Consider the following 22,396-nt stretch of genomic DNA (forward strand, 5'->3'; position numbering starts at 1 on the left):
CCAAAAGAAAAGCTGTCTTCCAAGAAAGAAATTTTATATCCGCAGTAGCTGCTGGCTCAAAAGGAGGCAGGGTGAGTTTTTCTAGCATAAAATTGAGGTCTCATGCAGGAGTTGGCACTCTCCTGGGAGGCCTTAAATTTTTGGCCCTCTGAGAAACTTTTAGCAGTGGATGAGAAAAGAGGGGAGGCTCTGTGTTAATGAGCAGAGATGGCAGAGGCATGGATTTTTATTGATGAAAAAGATAGGCCCTTGTCAAGCATCTCAGTTAAGCATTGTAAAATCTGAGAAATATCGGGCTTTGCTGTGTCTATTCCTTGTGCTTGGTTCCAAGCACAGAATCTCTTCCACTTATCAGCATAAGATTTTCTAGTACTAGGCCTTCTGGCTTCCAAAATGACATCCATCACAGGTTTACTTAGAGATGTGGTTTGAATAGTTAGTTGATTAGCCATGCTGCAAGATTCAGAGTTTGGGGACGAGTGTGCAGAATTTGATAGTTCTGCTGAGACAATAGATGGTGTTTGAGGCAAGTACCATGGAGGAAGGTGACATTCCTTAGAAATGGGTACCAGTGTTGGCGAGGCCAGTCCGGAGCAATTAGAATCATTTTTGTTTTTTCCTGTGTGACTTAGTACGACCTTGGAGTAGAGGCAGAGGGGGAAAGGCATAGACGGATAGTTTTTTTCCAGCTGAAGGATAGAGCATCCACTTTCCATGCTTTTTTGTGATTAGTTCTTGTGGAGAATTTGTCCAACTGATTTGCCTCTCCCCAAAACTACGTCTAGGCTCCCCCATTTAACATGCTGAAGATTTGTGGATCCAGTTTCCATTCATGCGGGTCCATAAGATTTCTGCTTGGGTAGTCTGCCAGAGTATTTTGCTTTCCTGGCAGGAACTGACCTTGAAGATATACAAGGCCATGACTAGTCTGCAAAGGGGTAGGAATGGGTACCCCTCTGCTTGTTTATGTACCATATAACGGGGCTGTTGCCCATCTTTATCAGTAGTTGTCCTGGATGAAGCAAGTCCTTGAAAGCTGTCAGAGCATTCTGAACAGCTAGCATTTCTTTCTGGTTGATACGTAGATGAATTTGGTTTGGGCTCCATTTGCCTTGAATGCATCTCCCTGCCAGGTGGGCCCCCCAAGCATAGTCTGATGAGTCTGTAGTTAGGGTTTGGGTGGCAGGGGGTAGAGGGAATGACGGTCCCTTGTTTTGGTGACATCTCTGCCCACCAAAGAAATTCCTGTTGTAGGCAGGGAATGAGGAATCATTGTTTCAGGCTGTGACGATGTTGAAGCCATAAGCTTTTTAGGTACCACTGAAGATTCCTCATATGCAGTCTCGCATATGGAATTAGTAGAATGCAGGATACCATGAACCCCAAAGCCTGCAGAATTTGTCTTGCAGATAACTGGATTTTTGTTGCCATTTGTTTGAAGTATGTTGTCAATTGCATTTGTTTGTCTGGAGTGAGGTAAGCCATCTGGGCAGTTGTATTCAAGCTTGCACCCAGGAATGTAATTTGAGAGAGTATCAGTTGTGATTTCTTTTCGTTTATGGTGTACCCTAGGCATGCTAGAAGCCTTTTTACAAACGCCAGATGGACAGAGTCCTTGTCCTCTGTCTGAATGAGACAATCGTCCAGATTAGGATAAATTTGAATGTTTGTCTGCAGAATGCAATTACTGGTGCCAGGCACTTTGTAAAGACCCTGGGCGCAGTAGATAAGCCAAAGGGCAGTGCAGAGAATTGGTAATGCAAAAAACCTGCTTTGAAGCGGAGGTATCTTCTGCAAGATTCCCTTATTGGGATATGCAGGTATGCCTCTAGAGTTACAAACCAGGCATTCTTGCCTAGCATAGGCAGTAGCTGTTGTAAAAAGTCAGCATTTTGAATTTTGGAACGTCCAGGAATGCGTTCAGAATTGATAAGTCCAGTATTGGACGCCATGATGTCTTTTCTGGGTACCAGGAAAAGTCTTGAATAAAAACCTTGTCCTTTTTCCTTTTCTGGTACTGGTTGAATAGCCCCCATATCCATGAGGGACATGACTTGCTTCTGGGCCTCTGCCCACTGGTTTTGTGGCAGATCTAGCCATCCGTTTGGAATTGGTAAAGTATGGAAATGAAATATGTACCCCTGGGATACTACGTTTAATACCAACTTGTCCTGGGTTATTAACTGCCAATTTTGGGCATGAAATGTTAGTTTTCCCCCTAAGGGGGCTGCCAAAAGATAAGTGCTTGGAAATAGCAGAGGAAAGTCATTGAGACTGCTTACTGTAGGGTTGTGTTTTGTTAACTCCAGATTTGGAGGTGGAGGCACTCCAGTGCTTTGACCTGTAAGATCCCAGAGATTGATATCTGGAGCCTGTGGAGCGCCTGGGTTTGCCCTGAGCGGCTCAGTTGAACACAGGAAAGGACCAATTCTTAGGCCAGTGCCTACTGAACCTGGGTGGCTGCACTTGCAAGAAATTTTACAGTTTGCATAGATTTAGCTTTATCTTCCATTTTCTTTAAAACCTCCTTTGCCTTATTAACAGACTATCATGCTGTAAAGGAGCATCCAACAATTTAGCTTTAACATGATCAGGCAGATGTTACTCCTTGAGCCAGGCATGCCTCACAGATCCAGTTACGGCAGCCCTCCAAGAGGCCTCCAAGGAATCAAAACCACATTGCAGTATACTTTCCAACCTGTTCTGCTGAATGCTATAAATCCTGTAGCTCATTTTCCACACAATTGGAAACCATCATTTTCTGTTTCAGTAAGCCCATAACATGCTGGTGATATTTAACAATATGAAACTGGCAGTTTAAAGCCCAGTCTGCCAAGGTTGCAGACTTATAAACCTTCTTACTCCATCTATCCAGCGCCCTGGAATCTCTATCAGAAGGGGTAGGATTTTTGGCTGTAGAAGCCTTAACACCCTTGGGACCCTGAGGAATAGTCTCAAGATCAGCAGCAGGATTTTTGAAAAGAAATTTGTGGGAGTCAGGAACCCTGTAATATCGGTCTGGCTTACTAGGAGCCAGAGGCAGGGAATCAGGAGCCATGCTTGATTCCAAGAACACAACAATGTAACAGGAGGCATTGCCAAAGGCCTATGCTGAGGAAGAAAGAAATCCCTAAGCCTCTTGATTCAGAGAAGTCCTGACTTTCCCAGTGAAAATGTTCCCTTAGTATGCAAAGTCTCTCCAAAAGAGAAATCCTCAGGAGGAGAAGCAGATGGGATGGATTCCAAGGTGGAATAGAAAATTCCTCATCAGAAGAAATGGAAACCTGATCTGAAGATTCATAATCAGTGCGTTGCCTAGGCCTCTTAGCAAAGGGGGGGGGGGGGTTAGGAACCCCTGATCAAGGTAATTAAATCCTCAGCCATTTTGATAATTTGTTTTTTAGGCATAGAGGCCAGAGCACGTGGCTCATGCGTCAGTTTTTTTAGACTGAGAAGTAGTTTTTGACCTTTTGTTGATGGCGTCTGTTGTTGAGGCCTAAAAACACCCTCAGAAGCCGGTGCTTGCTCAGCGGCTCCGGACCCATCCAAGAGAGACATCTGCGGGTTCAATACTTTGTGAATCTCGCGGCATACCAGACTCCGAATGGGTCTCTGTAGAGGCCTGCGACTCAAAAGTAGCGGGCATCAGGGGCTGCGAAAGCTTAGTCATCGGTTTTGGACTTCGGACGGCCTGTCTTTTTCCTTGCTTTTTTTGTGAACTTCGGTAGTCAGATTGCTAACAGACATTTCAGGGTAAATCGTGAACCAAAATATTTAGAAGCAAACATATACTGACTCTTAATAGTGCATTGGTTAATTTTAGCACAAAACAGACAGCAAGGCACATTGTGATCAGAGTCAAGGCAAGGAATACAGTACAAATGAAAATCCTTATGGAGGTATTTGCTTCCCACAAGTAATGCAATTAACTTTTACTGACATCGGTAAGGAGCAAGAAAAAGTTTCCTACATGGGGTACTTAACTTTAGTTTGAAGACTATGGTTCTGAAACTCGAAAACGAAAATTTCAGGAGTTGGCCGACCGGCACTTGAACTGCTTCTGCTACCTCGCGGCAAGAAAGACTGATTAAAATGGTGTCGGTTGCATGTTTTATACCCCTGATGACCTGACATTATGGAAAAGGAGACAGCAACCAATGCAGGACTCAAGACTTTTGTTATTCAGGCCGACTGAGGGTATCCTGCCAGCAGATTACCCAAATGTAATGACTGCAACAGTGAAATGCAAAGAACATCAAAAATTGCAGGAGTCAGCCAACTGGCACTTGCGAACTGCTCATTTTGGGCACCGCATGGCAAGAAAGACTGATAATGGTGTTGGCTGCTTGTTTTATACCCCTGATGTCATGAAGAAGCAACAGCATCTGATGCAGAAAACCCAAGACTTTAGTATTCAGGCCGGCTGAGGGCTACCTGCAGGCAGATAAAAATGTGATGACTGCAAAAGTGAAACACTAAGATCTGATGACTGCAATAGTGAAACACGAAGATCTGAGCACCCAAGTCTGAGCCAGTGACAGAAAAGGTAATGCAAGCCCTGTTCCATCCATGAAAGGAAATGTGCATTATCAGGAGGGGTACGAGGGTGGGAAGGAATACTGCAACATGAAAGAGAAGGACATCTATAGTTATGGTAAGACTTTATACAACTGTCCTAGTCTCATGTTGCAGTATTCCTTACAGTTGGGTGAGTGCCACAGCTCACTGTGAGAAAGGGGGTGGTGGCCTAGAGTTCTCTAGGAATCCATGGAGGACAGCTTTGGTTAATCCAGCACTGGACCTGGAAACCTGCCTATTTTGTAATGCTTGGTGAAAGTGTGCACAGATGATAAAGTGGCTGCCTCAAGAATAGTGGAAGTGTCCAGGCCTTTGAAGGCTCTAGATGAAGCCATTGCCCTAGTAGAATGTGCTTTTAACAGTGCCTCGAAAAGTTTTCCCATGGTGTGTAAAACAGAAGGTAATGGCCCTGGAAATCGACGGATATGGTTTGCTTAGGTACTGCTTTCCCCAGGGCCCTGGAGGGGAAAAAGACTAAAATGATCAGAGTTGTCTGATGGACTTAGCTTTCTCAAACAGAACCCAAGCTGTGTACATAGAACCCAAGCTGTCTGTGCACATCAAGGGAATGTAGTACTCTGTCCTCTGTGGGTTGGGAAAGAAAGTGGGTAGGTAAAATGGCTTGCTTAGTTTAGAGAGCTCATTGACCACCTTGGGCATGAAAGATGGGTTGATTTTTAAGAGTTATCCTGTCTGCGGAAGATGAGTAAAGGGTGGAACAGCCATGAGAGCTTGCAACTCACTCTTCTAGCTGAGGTGAATGCCACTGGCAGAATTTTATTCCATATGCAGTATTTTAGAGAAGCTTTGGCTACTGGCTCAAAAGGTAGAAGTGTGAGCTTCTCGGACATAATTCAGGTCCCATGGAGGTGGAATGGGATTCTCAAAGGAACAGTTTTGCAGACAATCTAGAAGCTAAGGGGGGATCCAGAGGTAGCCAGGCAGAAATGGCAGACAAATGGGTCTTAATGGAGAATGCCAACACTGTCTGCAAAAGTTCACAGGTGAGACAGCACTAGGGGAACCTTGCTTTGTAATGGGCCCAACTGCCTTTTGAGACACCAAATGGAGAATATTTTCCACTTGGATATGCAAGATCTATTGATTAGGTTTCCTGGCCTGTCTTGAAAGTGCGGGACGTTTCTGTAGTCTTGGCAGGAGTGGGTTGTTTCCTGGTAGCTTTTCTTGGTCTGGAAGAGGAAGCGGGACCACAATTCTTCCTGATAAACAGTTTTGGATGGGTAATTGCTTTGAAACTTGGGAATGGGGATATAAAGAAAAACATTTTAAAACTTGCAATTCCTTACCTTTTTGTTGCAAGGTCTTTAACAGTCTGCAACTTTGGATCTAAATAGGGATGAATTGTCTAAATGTGCATTTATCAGCTTACCCTAAAATCTGGTAATGGTTGAAGGCGTGGCCAAGAATACCTTCTTTGTGCAGCAGCTGATGCTGCCAACCTAGCTGAGGCCTCAGCAGCATAATAGCTCCACCTTATAACAATGCCTAGTAACACGAGAGGTCAGGAAAAACAGACTGGACAGTTGAGCTTTGGCTGGAGTGGCAGAAGTGTCCGAAAGTGGTATGGAAATTCCCAAAAGTACCAAGGCATATTTAGAAGAGCGTCCCAAAACTGATTGCTCTGTAGGCCACAGCAGAGGTGTACACCTTTTTTCCCCAAGCGCTCCATGGCCTTGCTGTCCTATTCAGCAGGGAGGAGAGAAGTTGAAGGTAGTAATTTAGAAGCCTTGTCAGTAGAGCTGGAGATGGTAGCTGGGTCTGCAGCAAGACATTTTACCAGGAATTTAGCTGCCTCAGGGACCTTATAAAACCTATCAGGTCTGCGGGGAGCTGCAGGTTGAGAGTTTGGATTCATGTATGCTGTTGTGAAACCATCAAGAAAGGCTGGAAGTATAGGTGGAACAGCTGAGGGAGCTGGGGAATCCATCTGAAGGAGCTCATAGTACTGATTTTGTACCTCCATCATCTCAAATGAATCCCACTTGAAATACTCTCATCTTGGCTATGGTTTCACCAAAGGTGAGTTTTGCAGGGGATTCAGCTTTAGCAGATTCTTCCTCTGGAGAGACCTAGCCAAGGTGGGATGGGAGTTGGGAGGTGTAGGAGAGAGATTCTTCTGAGGAAGAATCAGAGGACTCCTCCCCCACCTGTGAGGGTTCCAAAGCCCGAGGCCTAGGGCTCAGAACTGGAGGAGGAATTGGGGAAGCCCATGGGGCTGTAGGCCACAAGGCCATGAATGCATTGAGAAGAGGCTTTGAGAAAGCCTGCCAATCTGGTGGACTTTCCCTAACAGGAGAGGTATGCTTTCCTATTTTCTTTTTAAGAAGGCCTAGCAGGTGTCTGTACAGGGGACAGCCTAGGACTAGACTGCGAAGGAACAGAGGGATCTCGCTGACCTGTTAAGAGCCTTGATTCCCCTTCGGAGACAGATGTCTGCAGGGCCTCCGAGGACATGCCCTCCACACAGGGTTCTGCAGCTTCCGCTTCGTTACTTGCTCTACCCAAATGGCGGTACCCAAGCGCTCATCCAGGCTGACTACAGGATGAATATCTGACGATGGAGGCACAGCAACAGTAGCAGGCCTTGCAGTCTTGGCCTTTTTCTTAAGGGGCTCAGCAGGCAAGACAGAAGGTCGCTTCATACCTAGCGCCAACCGTTTCAGATGCTGGGTCTCGAGATAGAGGTTGAGGGTGTGAAGTCTGCTATGCAAGGTCTTTGGGACAAAGGCCTAGAGCAGGCCTTGTAGTCGTGTGACCATCATAAGCAAAACCGAGCACATGGGCATCTTTGTGGGGGATCTGACGGCTGGCATTTGCCCTTTCAGGATGACATGAACAAGCACCAACATGCAATGACTAAGGTTAAAGGTTCCCCAATGGGGTACTCATCTGTAATTTTGAAGTTCAGACGGCCAGGATGGCAAGAACACCTGAAATTTGACTAGTGGCAAAGGTCTGAGGTCTGGTGTGTGTAGACACTACTTGTGGCCCATGCTCAGCTAGCCACATCAAACATCCCACGCACCATGCAGTGACTGCAAAACTTTTGTATACTGGCCAGACAGAGTAGCAAAAGAAAACCCAACTGTACAGAATATTGCAACATATGAATAGAACGACATACCAGAAAACTTTATCAAAGAAAAATTACTGGAAGAAAAAGTCAAAGTTAAGGTCAGTATTTTTTCTTAAAATGTGAACCAAGAGCTGCAGCAACTGGACGACAAAGCCTTTTGAAGTCTACAGGTTAGATACCACTTCACACAAATGGCAGCCCAGGGAGTCCAGTACACATGAATACAAGGAAAACTACAGTAAAAAGGTCCTTTCCTCACACCGCTGTGGGTAAAAAAGTTTGGTGGCCTGGAGACGTTAATTGCCATGCTGCAAGATTCCTACAGGTAGAGAAAGATGGATTTCTACCACATCTTGCAGATATGTTTTCTACAACTAGAGCTCAAGTTAGCTTCTGTGACCTAAAGTCAATTTCTGCAGCTCAGTATAAAACTATCACTTTAAATAGTGGCAAAACTAAACAAAAGGCCTCATTTGGAGGTTTTAGTCAGACATTTAAAGGTGGAAATAAACCGTGTCAAGTACCTGTTTTGTTGCAGCATCTGAGAGATTTCTTAAAGTCCACAAACAGTTCTGCACAAGACGCTGACTAGGATCTGTAAGGTGAAGTCCTAAAGCCTGCATACCACCTGCAAAGTAAAGCACACATTATATTAATTAATGCTTCCTAGACTAATCCATACTTCCTAGACTAATCCATACTTCCTAGACTAATCCATACTTCCTAGACTAATCCATACTTCCTAGACTAATCCATACTTCCTAGACTAATCCATACTTATCAAAATTAAATTCCATTTTAAATTTTCTCTTAGCAATACATACAAAAATTACAGCAGTCACTCTTCAAATATGGAAATTAAATGAAACCCATCTGCCCTTTCAAATGGCTCTGAAACTCACATCCCAAAGCAAAACTTTATGCCAACCAATGCCTACAACATTATGACATTCAGCTAAAATGTAGACCTGCCAAGTCAACTTAACTTCAATATTGAGAAAATTACCTATGCTGCATGCTGTCGCTCTGCCCTTGTGGTCTCATACCATTTGTGAGCAATCCTCCTGCTCTGGCATAAGAGAAGAATTTTGGAATAGGCTATGCAGAAAAATTTCTGCTCAATCCTCCCTGGCACAAGACACATTGAGATGTATTGCATCATATTACTCAAGTTGAAACGTACACAGTAAACAGGAAAAAGTACAGTTGTGTACACAAATGTATGTGTTGAGTGTATTCACTGTTGCAGTCACACTTGGGTTAATGCCCAAAGCTTAGGAAGGGTGGAGGTAGTCAAGAAGTATTAGGGCTGGCAAGTAGGCCTTGTAAGACTGCTGGGGCAAATCCAGCTCTGGATTTTGAAAAGATAGGTAAGTGGTAATGCTTGGTGAAGGTGTGTACAGAAAGTACAGTTTTGTACCTACCATAAATGTAGATGTTCGAGTGCTAATACAGCTGCAGTAATCACAGATGGGTTTTCTGCCGTCAGGCGGGTCCTCGGTCGGCCGAATTCCAAAGTCTAGGTCTGGCGTCGGTTGCTGTCGCTTTCTTTCCTGACGTCAGTGAGGCAGGGGTACACAGCAGACGCCATTTTCTTCAGTCTTTCTTGCCCCAGATGTCAGGTGCCCCCAGAAGGAAGGCAATACATAAATTATATTTATATACATGCAATGCAATAATCAAAAATCAGTAGTTGCAAGCAAATATACCATAGAAGGATAACCCAATCAGGTTGTAGGAAGAGGGGTTAGGCCCTAGGCCTTTACCTAGAGGGGAAGGAGGGAGGGAAAACTGTACTGCAGCTGTATTAGCACTCTTAACATCTACATTTATGGAAGGTACAAAACTGTACTATGTTCATCGTGCATACAGCTGCAGTAATCACAGATGGGTAGAATCCCAAAGCTACGCACAGGGTGGTAGGCACTAGGTGGAACTGGGATGAGCCAGAATGCCCTGCAACACAGCAGTGGCAAAGCCTGCTCTAGTTTTGGAATATAAAGGCAGGTGGTAGTGTTTTGTGAAGGTATGCACAGAACTCCAAGTGGCTGCCTCCAAAATATCTTTGGTAGGAACTCCTCTGAGGAAGGCTGTAGAGGTAGCTGTGGCCCTGGTGGAGTGGGATCTGATGCCTGTAGGGACAGATTTTCCATGATAGGAGTAACAAAACCGTATGCAGTGGCCTATCCATTTTGAAATTGTCTGTTTGGTAACTGGCTTCCCTTGAGCTCCTACAGCATAGGACACAAAAAGTTGTTCTGATTTCCTGAAGGGCTTTGTTCTGTCCAAATAATAACGTAGCTGTCTATGGATGTCTAAGGAGTGTAGCAGCCTTTCCCCTTTGTTTTGAGGATTGGGATAAAAGGTAGGCAAGTGTATGGCTTGATTTAAAGCTACCCTGGATACCACTTTAGGCATAAATGACGGGTTGGTTCGAAGGGAAACCCTGTCCTGATGGAAGATGAGAAAGGGCTGCACAGCCATGAGAGCTTGTAGTTCCGAAACCCTACGAGCTGAGGTAATGGCCAGAAGGAAAGCTGTTTTCCAGGACAAATATTGCAAATCTGTTCAAGCAGCTGGTTCAAATGGAGGCAATGTTAATTTTTCTAGAATGCAATTAAGATCCCAAGCTGGTATTGGTTGTTTCCTTGGTGGTCTTATATTCTTAGCCCCTCTGAGGAACTGTCTTAAGAGCGGGTGAGAGAATAAGGGTGGATCAGTGTTGAATTCTGCAGAAATGGCTGAGGCATCGATTTTTATGGAGGAAAATGAAAGTCCACTGTTCAGCAGCTCAGCTAGATACTGTAATACCCAAAGCAAATTCAGTTGTCTAGGGTCCTGGCCTTTTTTCTCATTCCAAGAGCAAAACCGTTTCCATTTTGCGGAGTAAGCCTTTCTAGTAGATGGCCTTCTGACCTCCAAAATGACATCCTGCACCTCTTTGGGGAGTAGGGTCTGTTGTGGTGTTAAGGAATTTTCCATACAGCGAGATTGAGTGTTTTCAAGCTGACTGAAGAGTTTTGTAGTTGTGCTGAGTCAGCAGAAGAGGCATTAGAGGTAGGGACCAGGGAGGAGTATGTGTTAGGCTCCTCAAGAGTGGGTACCAGTGTTGCCTTGGCCAGTCTGGAGCAATCAGTATCATCTTCGGTCTGTCTGCTCTTGCTTTCAAGAGCACCTTGGGCAGAAGAGGCAGAGGTGGGAAAGCGTAAACTGTCCATGCTGTCCAACTGAATGAAAGGGTGTCCACTCTCCAAGCCTTTGGATGAAAGGTCCTTGAACAAAACTTTTCCAATTGATGATTCCTGTGGGAGGCGACGAGATCTAGGTCTGGCCTCCCCCATGCTTGGATTATCTTTCACTTGAGGATGCAACTTCCATTCGTGTGGATCTGTCATATTTCTGCTTAGATCTGCCAGCGTGTTTTCCAAACCTGGCAAGTACTGTGCTTGAAGTTCGATTTGCCATTCCAGAGCCAAGTTCCAAAGCGTCATGGCTAGTCTGCACAGGGTGTATGAATGTGTTCCTCCTTGTTTATGTACCACATTACTGTGGTGTTGTCTGTTCTTATCAATAACTGTCCTGGATGCAGGAGGTCCTTGAAAGCTGTAATTGCATTTATCACTGCTAGCATTTCTTTTTGATTGATGTGAAGGTGCTTTTCCTTTTGGGACCATTTGCCCTGAACGCACCTGTCTGTCATGTGCACCCCCCAGGCGTAATCTGAGGCGTCTGTTGTGATGACTTGATTTGCTTGAGGCTTGCAGAATGGGAGACCTGTGTTTGACATGCTTGGGCCCACCATAGAAATTCCCTTTGCAAACATGGAATTATTGGTATTATTGTTTCCAAACTGTGGCTGTGTTGAGACCATAGGTTTTTTAGGTACCATTGAAGTTTCCTCATATGCAACTTTGCACATGGGATTAAAAGAATGCAAGATGCTATGAAGCCCAGAGCCTGCAGGATTTTCCTTGCAGTAAGCCTGGTACAATTTGCTAGTATTTTGAAGTACTGAGTTAGTTGCCCCTGTTTTTCTGGTGTAAGATAAGCCATCTGGGTGTTTGTGTCCAAGTTGGCACCCAGGAAAGTTATTTTCTGAGATGGTGTTAGCCTGGATTTCTCTCTGTTGATTGTATATCCCAGAGAATGCAGTAACCGTGTTACATAAGCCAGATGTAACAGAAGTATGCGCTTGCTGTCTGCTTGGATCAGGCAGTCGTCCAAATAAGGGTAAATTTGTATCCCTTGAAGTCTGCAGTAGGCAATTACTGATGCCAGGCATTTTGTGAATACTCTGGGCGCAGTAGATAAGCCAAAGGGCAATGCAGAGAATTGATAGTGGATTGAACCTGCAAGAAATCTGAGGTATCTTCTGCAGCTTTGTCTGATTGGGACATGCAGGTATGCCTCCTTGAGGTCCAGTGTTACCAGCCAAAACTCCTTGCCCAGCATGAGAAGAAGCTGCTGTAATGTGAGCATCTTGAATTTTGGTACGAGTAAGAATGTGTTTAGGATGGATAAGTCCAAAATGGGTCTCCAGTCGGTTCCTTTCCTTGGTACCAGAAATAGCCTGGAATAAAAACCTTGACCTTGTTCGTGAGTAGGTACCTCTTGAATAGCTTTCATGTCTATGAGCTTTGAAATTTGTAGTTGTGCCTCTGCCCTTTGATTGTGTGGCAGGTTTGGCATGCCTCATTTTTGGAAGAGTGTGAAAATCTGTAGCCTCTGTTTATAACGTCCAGGATCCATTTGTCTGTTGTGATATGCCAATTTCTTGTAAATAATGCCAGCTTTCCTCCCAAGGGTGCTGCCAACTGAGACTTGCTTGGCATGGAAAGGAGAAAGTCATTGGGTTTGTTTCCTGTATTGTTGTGCACTGTCTTCGCCACCTCTTGGTGCTGAAGTTTGCCATTGCCTGCCTCTATGATCCTTGTGATTGTCCTCTGCCCCTTGTGCGCCTGTATCTACCTCTTTGGGGCTTATCCGTGTCTGGAAAGGACCAGTTTTTAGAAGGCCAATTTCTGCTAAAACGTGGTGGTTGAACCTGTAGAAAAGCTTTGACAGTTTGCATAGATTTGGCTTTTTCTTCCATTTTCCGTAATATCTCCTCAGCATTAGTACCAAATAGGAGCATCTAGAAGTTTAGCTTTCACATGATCAGGCAAGATTTGTTCCCTAAGCCAGGCATGTCTACGAATGACTGATCCTGTAACAGCAGCTCTACTTGAGGCCTCTAGGGCATTATAGCCACATTGTAAGGTGCGTTTACCCACTTGTTCTGCACTATGCATCATATCCTGCAACTCCTTCAAATCTGGTTGTTCAGGTTGAGACATTTTATTTCTTAATTGTGATAACAGAAACTGATGATATTTAAGCATATGAAACTGACAATTTAAGGCCCTCATGGCTAGGGTGGCCGAGGTATATACCTTTTTTCCCCACCTTTCTAAGGATCTTGACTCTCTTTTGGAAGGTAGTGGATTCTTAGCAGTAGAGGCCTTCATTCCCTTGGGGCCTTGAGAAATGGTTTCAGGGTCAGTATTATGGCTTTTGTAAAGAAATTGGTGAGAGTTAGGAACTCTGTAGTACCTATCAGGCTTGACTGGGGCAGGAGGCAGGGAATCCGGATTAAGGCAAGCCTCCGAATAAACATAATCAAGTATATCCAAGACAGGAGGTATCGCCAGAGGTCTGTGTTGAGGTAACAAAAGAAATTCCCAGAGTCTTTTCTTGGAATCAGAAAAGTCTTGGCCTTCCCAATGGAAGTGTTCCCTCAAGGTGTGCAAGGTTTCCCCAAAAGAAAAATCCTCAGGAGGAGATACAGAAGGGATTGACTGCTCTGCATCAGAATCTTCAAAAGGGGAGTAAGAGTGTTCCTCTACATCAGAATGTTCTGAAAAAATGGAGCCCTGATCAGAAGAGGGAGAATCTTCCTCCACTCTGGGTCTCTTGTCTGGAGGGGGTTGGAAACCCCTGATAAGAGTAATTAAATCCTCAGCCATTTTAAGCATCTACTTTTTAGGCATGGGGCCTGGAGATGGGCCCTGTGCAACAGGCCTCTTGGGATGCCTGGCTGATTTAGACTTAGTAAAGGCCTTAATGGAAAAGGAAGATGAGAGGGTCTAAAGACACCATGGGTGGAAGTGGACCTGTCCACATTAGGAGGCTCAACACTCAGTGGCTTCGGTGGTTGTAGTCTGGGTATGGGCCGAGGTACCTGCGGTCTCGGTTACAGAAGACACCGCCAAAGAAGTGTCGTCGGTAGTCAGGGACTGCATAGGTGTCTCGCTGAGAACCGGACCACGTGTATCCGGTTTTGGCGTGGTGTCGGTGGGGACCATGGACCTCGCGTGTCGGTCCTTGCATTTTTTGGACAAAACAGTAGTAGAGTCTCCGACGACATTTTATAATCAAAGGCTTTACCAAAAAAGGGTTGGGCGAACTCCGCCCGACGCTTAATAGTGCGTTTATTGAAAGTAGCGCAAAAGCGACAGCCCAAGACGTCGTGGTCTGGGCCTAAACAAGGTATGCAGAGGGAATGGAAATCCTTATGCGGTATTTGCTTCCCACAAGAAATACAATGTTAACTTTTTCTGACATCGGTCAGAGGAAAGAAAAGTTTCCCCAACGGGGTACTTAGCTTTAATGAAGACTTCGGTTTCCAATTTTTCGTAAATTCAGGAGCTGGCCGACCGGCACTTGCGAACTGCTTCTGCTTCGGGCACGGCAAAAAAAACTGAAGAAAATGGCGTCGGCTGTGTCTTGTATACCCCTGCCTCACTGACGTCAGGAAAGAAAGCGACAACCGACGCCGGACCTAGACTTTGGAATTCGGCCGACCGAGGACCCGCCTGACAGCAGAAAACCCATCTGTGATTACTGCAGCTGTATGCACGATTAACATCTCTAGGTTGCAGCTTCCAGGATGTCCCTGGTAGGGACTTTCCCTGAGAAAAGATGTAGAGGTTGCGGTAGCCCTAGTGGAATGCAGCCTGATGCCCTGTGGGGTAGATTTTCCATGGTGTTTGTAGAAGAAATGCAGTGTGCTATCCATTTAGAAATGGTTTCAAAATGGCCTTGCCCTGTGCCCCTGTAGCAAAGCTGACCAACCCAAGCAGCTGGTCAGACTTTCTGAAAGGTTTAGTCCTGTCAAGGTAGAACCTGAGCCGTTTGCACACGTCCGAGTGCAGGATCCTCTCACCTTTATTCTGAGGATTAGGAAAAAAAGTTTGGCAAATGGATGGATTGGTTTAAAGCCACACTGGATACCACCTTGTGAATAAGACACAGGTTAGTCCTGAAGGAAATCCTGTCCGCATGAAGATAATGAAGGGTTCCCACAGCCATAAAGGCCTGTAACTCGGACACTTTTTTGCTGAAGTGATGGCTAGCAGTAAGGCTGTTTTCCAAGAGAGAAATTTTAACTCTGCTGTAGCAGCAGGCTCAAAGGGGGGGGGGGGGTGAGCTTTTCTAGTACAAAGGGAAGGTTCCCAGGCAAGAGTGGGAGCTCTCCTTAAATTTTTTAAATTGTCTTAAAATTGTTAGCGCCTCTCAGGAACTGTTTGATTAGAGAGTGAGAGAAGAGGGGTGGCTCAGTATTGTAATGAGCTGAGATGGCAGATGCATGAATCTTAACTGATGAGAAGGACAGGCTCTTGTGGAGCAGCTCTGCTAGATAATCTGGGATTTGAGGCAAGGAGGGCATGGCTGTGTCCTTCCCTCAAGACTGGCTCCAAGAACAGCATCTATTCCACTTATCAGGATTTCCTAGTACTGGGCCTCTTGGCCTCAAGGAGAACATCCAGCACCTGTTTGCTGAGGGTTGCTGGTGATGTATTCAGGGAATAAGCCAGGCTGCCAGGTTCAGGGTTTGCAGCAGAGGATGCAAAATCTGTCCCTCCTGCTGGGAGAGCAGAGAGGGGGGTCTGCAGTAGGTGCCAGGGTGGCACTGCTGTCAGACTGCGCAAGAGTGGGCATCAGTGCTGGCGTGGCCAGTCTGGTGCAATAAGGATTGTTCTTGGCCTATCCTGTTTGACCCTGAGGAGTTCTTTTAGAAGGAGGGGCAGAGGGGGAAAGGCATAGATTGAGAGGTTTTCCCATGTGAAGGAAAGGGCATCCACTTTTCCAAGCTTGGCTGTGAGGAATTCTGGTGCAAAATTTGTTTAGTTGATAGTTTTGGAGTGACACAGAGGTCCACCTCTGGTGTTCCCCCATCCGTGTATTAGAAGTTTGAATGAGTTCAGTTCCAGTTTCCACTAGTGTGGGTCCATTAGATTTCTACTCAAGTAGTCTGCCAGTGAATTTTGTTTGCAACAGTGAATACGCTCAACATCTACATTTATGGCAAGTGTAAACTGTACTATGTTCATCGTATTTCACTGTTGCAGTCATTACATTTGGGGAGATTCCCAAAGCTAAGGTTGGGAGGATGGATTTATATAGCAATAGGACCAGCTATAAGGCCCTGCAAAACAGCAGTGGGAAAGCCAACTCTGGATTTAGAGAAAATTGATAAGTGATAATGCTTGGTGAAAGTATGAACTGAACACCAGGTAGCAGCTTCTAGAATATCCCTGGTAGGAACACCTCTGAGAAAGGCTACTGAAGTAGATGCAGCCCTGGTGGAACGAGATCTGATCCCCCGGGGGACAGATTTTCCATGGTGCTTTTAACAGAAATGAATACAACGGCTTATCCATTTAGAAATGGTTTGCTTTGAAATAGCCTTCCCCTCTGCCCATGCAGCAAATGCCATCAGCAGTTGATCAGATTTTCTTTGAGATAAAGTCCTGTCCAAGTAGAATCTAAGTTCTCTGTGTACATCCAATGAATGTAGAATCCGCTCTCCCTTGTTCTGTGGATTGGGAAAAAGTTGGCAAATGAATGGACTGATTAAGAGCTACACTGGATACCACATTGGGCATGAATGATGGATTGGTCCCGAGTGACACGCTGTCCGCATGAAAGATGATGAAAGGCTCCACTGCCATAAGGGCCTGTAATTCAGATATCCTAGCTGAAGTGACTGCTAAATGTTTTCCAGGAAAGAAATGTTAAGTCTGCAGTTGCAGCTGGCTCGAAAGGAGGTAGAGCGAGTTTCTCCAATACAAAGTTGGTCCCAGGGCAGGAGTTGCTCTCCTGGGTGGTCAAGTTTTTAGCTCCTCCGAGATACTGCTTTAGAAGAGGATGAGAGAAGGGGGGTGCCTGTGTCGTAATAAGCTGAAATGGCTGAGGCATGGATTTTTATGGAAGAAAAAAAAAAAAAAAAGACAGGTCCTTATGAAGCCTCTGTCAAGTACTGCAAAATCTTAGGTAAATTGGGCAATGCTGTGCTCATCCCTCGAGATTCCAGGCACAGAAAATTGTCCATTTGTCAGCATAAGATTTTCTAGTACTAGGTCTTCTCGTCTCTAAAATTACATCCACCACAGGTTTGCTGAGGGATGCCAAGGGTGAATTTAAGTGATTAGCCAAGCTGCAAGATTCAATGTTTGGAGCAGAGGGTGCAGAATTTGGTTCTCCTGCAGAGACAGTAAGGAAGCTGTCTGAGGCAGGTGCCACAGAGAAATGTGTGAAACTGCGCAGGAGTGGGTACCAGTGTTGGCGAGGCCAGTCTGGAGCAATCAAAATCATCAAATTGTTTAACTTTTAGTAGAACTTTGGAGAGCAAAGGCAGAGGGGAAAGGCAGACTGATAGGTGTTTCCAGCTGAAGGACAGAGCATCCACTTTCCATGCTTTTTTAGGAGTTCTTGTGCAAAATTTGTCCAACTGTAGTTCTGGGGCGAGGCAAAAATATCTATGTCTGGGCTCTACCATTTGAGTGTCAAACATGTTGAAAATCTGTGGTTCCAGTTTCCATTCGTGAGGGTCCATGAGATTTCTGCTTAGTCTGCCAGAACATTCTGCTTTCCTTGCAGGAATTGAGCTTGTAGTTATACTTGGTAGCTCAAGGCAGTGTTCTACAATGCCATGGCTAGTCTGCAGAGAGGGTAGGAATGTGTAACCCCTGCTTATGTACCACATAACCGTGGTGCTCTATCAGTAATTTTCCTGAATGTAGGTAGTCCTTGAAGGCTGTCAGTGCATTCTGCACAGCTAGCATTTCTTTGAGTAATATGAGGATGCATTTGATTTGGGCTCCATTTGCCCTGAATGCACTTCCCTGCCAGATGAGCCCCCCATGCATAGTCTGTAGTTAGGGTTTGGGTGGCAGGGGGTAGTGTGAATGGCAGTCCTCTGCCCACCATAGAAACTAGGCGCAGGCAAGGTATGCTAGGAATCAGTTTCCAGGCTGTGGCAAGGTTGACTCCATAAACTTTTTAAGTACCACTGAAGTTTCCTCATATACAGCCTTGCATATGGAATTAGCCCCAAGGCTTGCAGTATTTGCCTTGCAGATAGCAGGGTTTTTGTGGCCGCCTGTTTGAAGTAAGTCACCAAATGAATTTGCTTTTCTGTCGTAAGGAAAGACATCTGGGCAGTTGTATTAAGCTTGCACCCAGGAATGTAATTTTTTGAGAGGGTACCAGTTGTGATTTTTCATTTATGGTGTACCCTAGACAAGTTGGTAAAAAAAAATTCTAAACGCCAGATGTTTTTGAAGAATGTCCCTGTTTTCTGCCTGAATTAGACAATCTTCCAGGTATGGATATATTTGAATATTTGTCTGCAAAATGCAATTACTGGAGACAGGCACTTTGTGAAGACCCTGGGCACAGTAGATAAGCCAAAGGGCAGTGCAGAGAACTGGTAATGCAAATGGCCTGCTTTAAAGCGGAGGTATCTTCTGCAAGATTCCCTGACTGGGATAGGCAGGTAAGAATCTTAAGTCTAGAGTTACCAACCAGGCATCTTTGCCTAGCATAGGAAGTAACTGTTGAAAAGTCAGCATCTTGAATTTTGGAATGTCCAGAAATGTGTTTAGAATAGATAAGTCCAGAATTGGACGCCATGATGAGTCTTTTCTGGGTACCAGGAAAAAAGTCTGGTTGAATAGCTCCCATGTTCATGGGAGACTACTTGTTTCTGGGCCTCTGCCCACTGATTTGGGGGCAGGTCTGGCCATCCGTTTGGGATTGGCAACGTGTGGAAATGAAATCTGTATCCCTGGGATACTATATATAAAACCCATTTGTCCTGGGTTATAAGTTGCCAGTTTCTTACATGAAAAGCCAGTTTCCCCCCCAAAGGGGCGGCTGAAAGGTAAGTGCTTGCCAAGTGTAGAGGGAAGTCATTGAGACTGCTTACTATAGGGAGGTGCCTTGTTTTTCCAGATTTGGAGGAGGCACCCCATTGTTTGTTCTAAAAGTCCCTTGTGACTGAAACCTGGAGCCTTTGGAATGTCTGGGTTTGACTTGAGTGGCTCTCTAAGGAACTAGAAAGGACCAGTTCTTAGTAGGCCAGTGCCTACTAAATCTTGGAGGTTGCACTTGTAAGAAATCTTCCACAGTTTGCATAGATTTAGCTTTATCTTCCATCTTTAAAACTTATTCAGCCTTATTACCAAAGAGACGGTCCTGTTGCAAAGGAGCATCCAACAATTTTGCTTTAACATGACCAGAGTTTGCTCTGAGCCAAGCATGCCTTCTTAGCACAGAGCCAGTTACAGCAGCCCTGCAAGAGAACTCCAAAGAATCAAAACCACACTGCAAAGTATGTTTTCCAACTTGTTCAGCTGAACGCAATAAATCCTGTAAATCTTAATTTTCCACACAGTCAGAAATTAAAATTTTCTGTTTAAGCAGTCCCAAGATATGCTGTTGGTATTCAAGCAGATGAAATTGACAGTTTAAAGCACTGATTGCCAAGGTTGCAGAAGTGCAAACCTTCTTACCCCATCTATCCAGCACCCTGGAATCTCTATCAGAAGGGGTAGGATTTTTAGCAGTAGAGGCCTTAATGCCCTTGGGACCCTGAGAAAGGGTTTCAGGATCTGCAATAGGAATTTTGAAAACAAATTTGTTGGAGTAAGGAACCCTGTAGTATTTGTCTGGCTTACAAGGAGCCAGAGACAAAGAATCAGGAACCATACTAGATTCTGAAAAAATAATGTCTAGGACAGGGGGTATAGCCAAAGGCCTATGGTGAGGAAGAAAATCCCCAAGTCTCTTTTTAGATTCAGAGAAATCTTGGCTTTCACAGTGGAAATGTTCCCTTAAGGTATGTAAAGTTTGCCCAAAACAAAATCCTCAGGGGGAGAAGACGAAGGACTAGAATCTTCTGCAGAGTCCTCATAAGTAGATCTAGACAAATCCTGTTCATTAGAAGAGTCACAAAAAATGGAATCCTGTTCAGAAGATTCATAATCAGTGTCTTGCCTAGGCCTCTAAGGGGGGGGGGGGGGGGGGCTACCCTGATCAGAGTAATTAAATCTTCAGCATTTTGATCATTTTTTCAGGCATAGGGGCCTGCACATGTGGCCCAGGCATCAGTTTTTAAGATTTTAAGACCTAGATTTAGATTTTGGCCTTAGTTTTGAAGATGGCATCTGTCTAACATACAAATCTGTAGGCCTGAACACACCCTCAGAAGCCAGTGCCTGCACAATGGCTACGGACCCATCTAAGGTAGAGACAGCCGTGGGTTCCATAACTGAAGCATCTCACGGCATACCGGAGAAGCGTCATCAGTTTTGGAACTTGACGGCCTTTTTCTTTGCGTTTTTAGGTATTCCAGCAGTCAGATTGCTAACCAACCACATTTCTGGATAACTACAGCGCGAGCCAAAATATTTAGAAGCAAAAATATACAGATGTTTAATAGTGCGTTTATTAAATTTAGCATAAAACCGACAGCAAGGTACGTTGTGGTCAGAGCCTAGGCAAGGAATACAGTACAAATGAAAATCCTTATGCGGCATTTGCTTCCCACAAGTAATACAATTAACTTTTACGGATATCGGTAAAGAGCAAGAAAACGTTTCCCCAACTGGGTACTTAGCTTTTTAGTTGAAGACTTCGGTTCTGAAACCGAAAAACGAAAATTTCAGGAGTCTGCGAACTGCTTCTGCACGACAAGAAAGACTGATGTAATGGAGTCGGCTGCATGTTTTATACACAGACGACCTGACATCATAGAAGGGACAGCAACCGACGCAGGACCCAAGACTGTTAATCAGGCTGACTGAGGGAAACCTGCCAGCAGATTACCCAAATGTAATGACTGCCAACAGTGAAACACAAAGAACATTTAGTACAGGAGGTATAGCCAAAGGCCTATGCTGAGGAAGGAAATCCCTAAGCCTCTTTGGATTCAGAGAATCCTGACTTTCCCAGTGGAAATGCTCCCTTAAGGTATGTAAAGTTTCCCCAAGAGAGAAATCCTCAGGTGGAGAAGCAGAGGGAATGGAATACTCTGCAGAGTCCTCATAAGTAGGTATGGACAAATCCAGACCATTACAAGAGTCAGAAGAAACAGAGTCCTGTTCAGAAGATTCATAGTCAAATACAATCCTAGGCCTCTGGGGGGGGTTAATTACACCTGATTAGATTAAATCTTCAGCCATTTTGAAGATTTGTTTAGGCATAGGGGCCTGAACATGGGGCTTGGGCATCGTTTTTTTTTAGACATAGATCGAGATTTAGGCCTCAGCACTGACAATGGAGTGTTTAATATGCAAGTCTGTAGGCCTGAATACACCCTCAGAAGCTCAGCGGCTCCGGATCCATCCAAGGTGGAGACATCCGCGGGTTCCCTATGTGAAGCATCTCGCGGCATACCTGACTCCAAATGGGTCTCAGTAGAGGCCTGCATATCAGAAGTAGTGGGTATCAGGGGCTACGAAAGTGCCTCACTGAGGACTGGCGAACTGGCTTAGAATAAGCGTCATCGGCAGTTTTGGACCTCAACGGCCCGTCTTTTTGCGTTTTTTCGGTATTCCGGTAGTCGGATGGCTAACGGATGCAATTTATGGATAACTAAACAGAAGCGAAATATTTTTAAGCAAAAATGTACAGAACACGGATAGTGCGCTGATTAAATAAAGCACAAAACGGATAGCAAGGTACGTTGTGGTCAGGGGCTAGGCAGGGAATACAGTACAAATAAAAATCCTTGAGGTATTTGCTTCCCACAATACAATTAACTTTTACTGACATTGGAAAGGAGCAAGAAAAAGTTTCCCCAACGTGGTACTTTGCTTTAAATTGAAGACTTTGGTTCAAAACGAAAATTTCAGGAGTCTGCCGACCAGCACTTGTGAACTGCTTCTGCTTTGGGCACCGCGCGGCAAGAAAGACCGATGCAATGGCATCAGCTGCATGTTTTATACCCCTGACTACAAGACCCAAGACTTTGTTAATCAGGCCAACTTAGGGCAACCTGCCAGCAGATTACACAAATGTAATGACTGCAACAGTGAAACACGATGAACACCGTGGCAAATGTATATTACAGGACGGCACAGTGGTGCAGCGGTAGCGGTGTCGCCTCACAGCTGGAGGTTCTCCGGTTAGATTCTCGGCTGGGGTGCCTTCTGTGTGGAGTCTGCATATTCTCCCTGCGTTCGTATGGGTTTCCTCCGGGTGCTCCGGTTTCCTCCCATGTTACAAATACATGCATCTGGAGCCTTTCTCCCCGGGCCTCCGCTGAAAATTGGCTGTTCCAAGTCTGACTTTCTCAGTTAACAAATGTTAAATAAAGATCTGAAGGAATTTTTTGGAGACAAAATGCATTCTGGGATACTTAGAGGCATACTAAACAGTCAATTATTTCAAGAT

General features: G+C 44.9%; 1 protein-coding gene across 3 annotated transcripts in view; it reads right to left on the reverse strand.

Annotated features, from left to right (window-relative positions):
- The window catches only part of CTNNB1 (catenin beta 1), a 756,935-nt gene that overhangs the window by 428,925 nt on the left and 305,614 nt on the right, over positions 1-22,396 (reverse strand). For all 3 annotated transcript variants that reach the window (XM_044064737.1, XM_044064734.1, XM_044064735.1), the window contains exon 8: positions 8,200-8,303. In XM_044064737.1, coding sequence (XP_043920672.1) covers positions 8,200-8,303 — 104 coding nt within the window. The remainder of the gene's footprint in view (positions 1-8,199; positions 8,304-22,396) is intronic.

This window comes from Protopterus annectens, chromosome 3.part0 (assembly GCF_019279795.1).
Source record: "Protopterus annectens isolate FY-2018-M chromosome 3.part0, PAN1.0, whole genome shotgun sequence".
Classification (NCBI taxonomy): Eukaryota; Metazoa; Chordata; order Ceratodontiformes; family Protopteridae; genus Protopterus; species Protopterus annectens.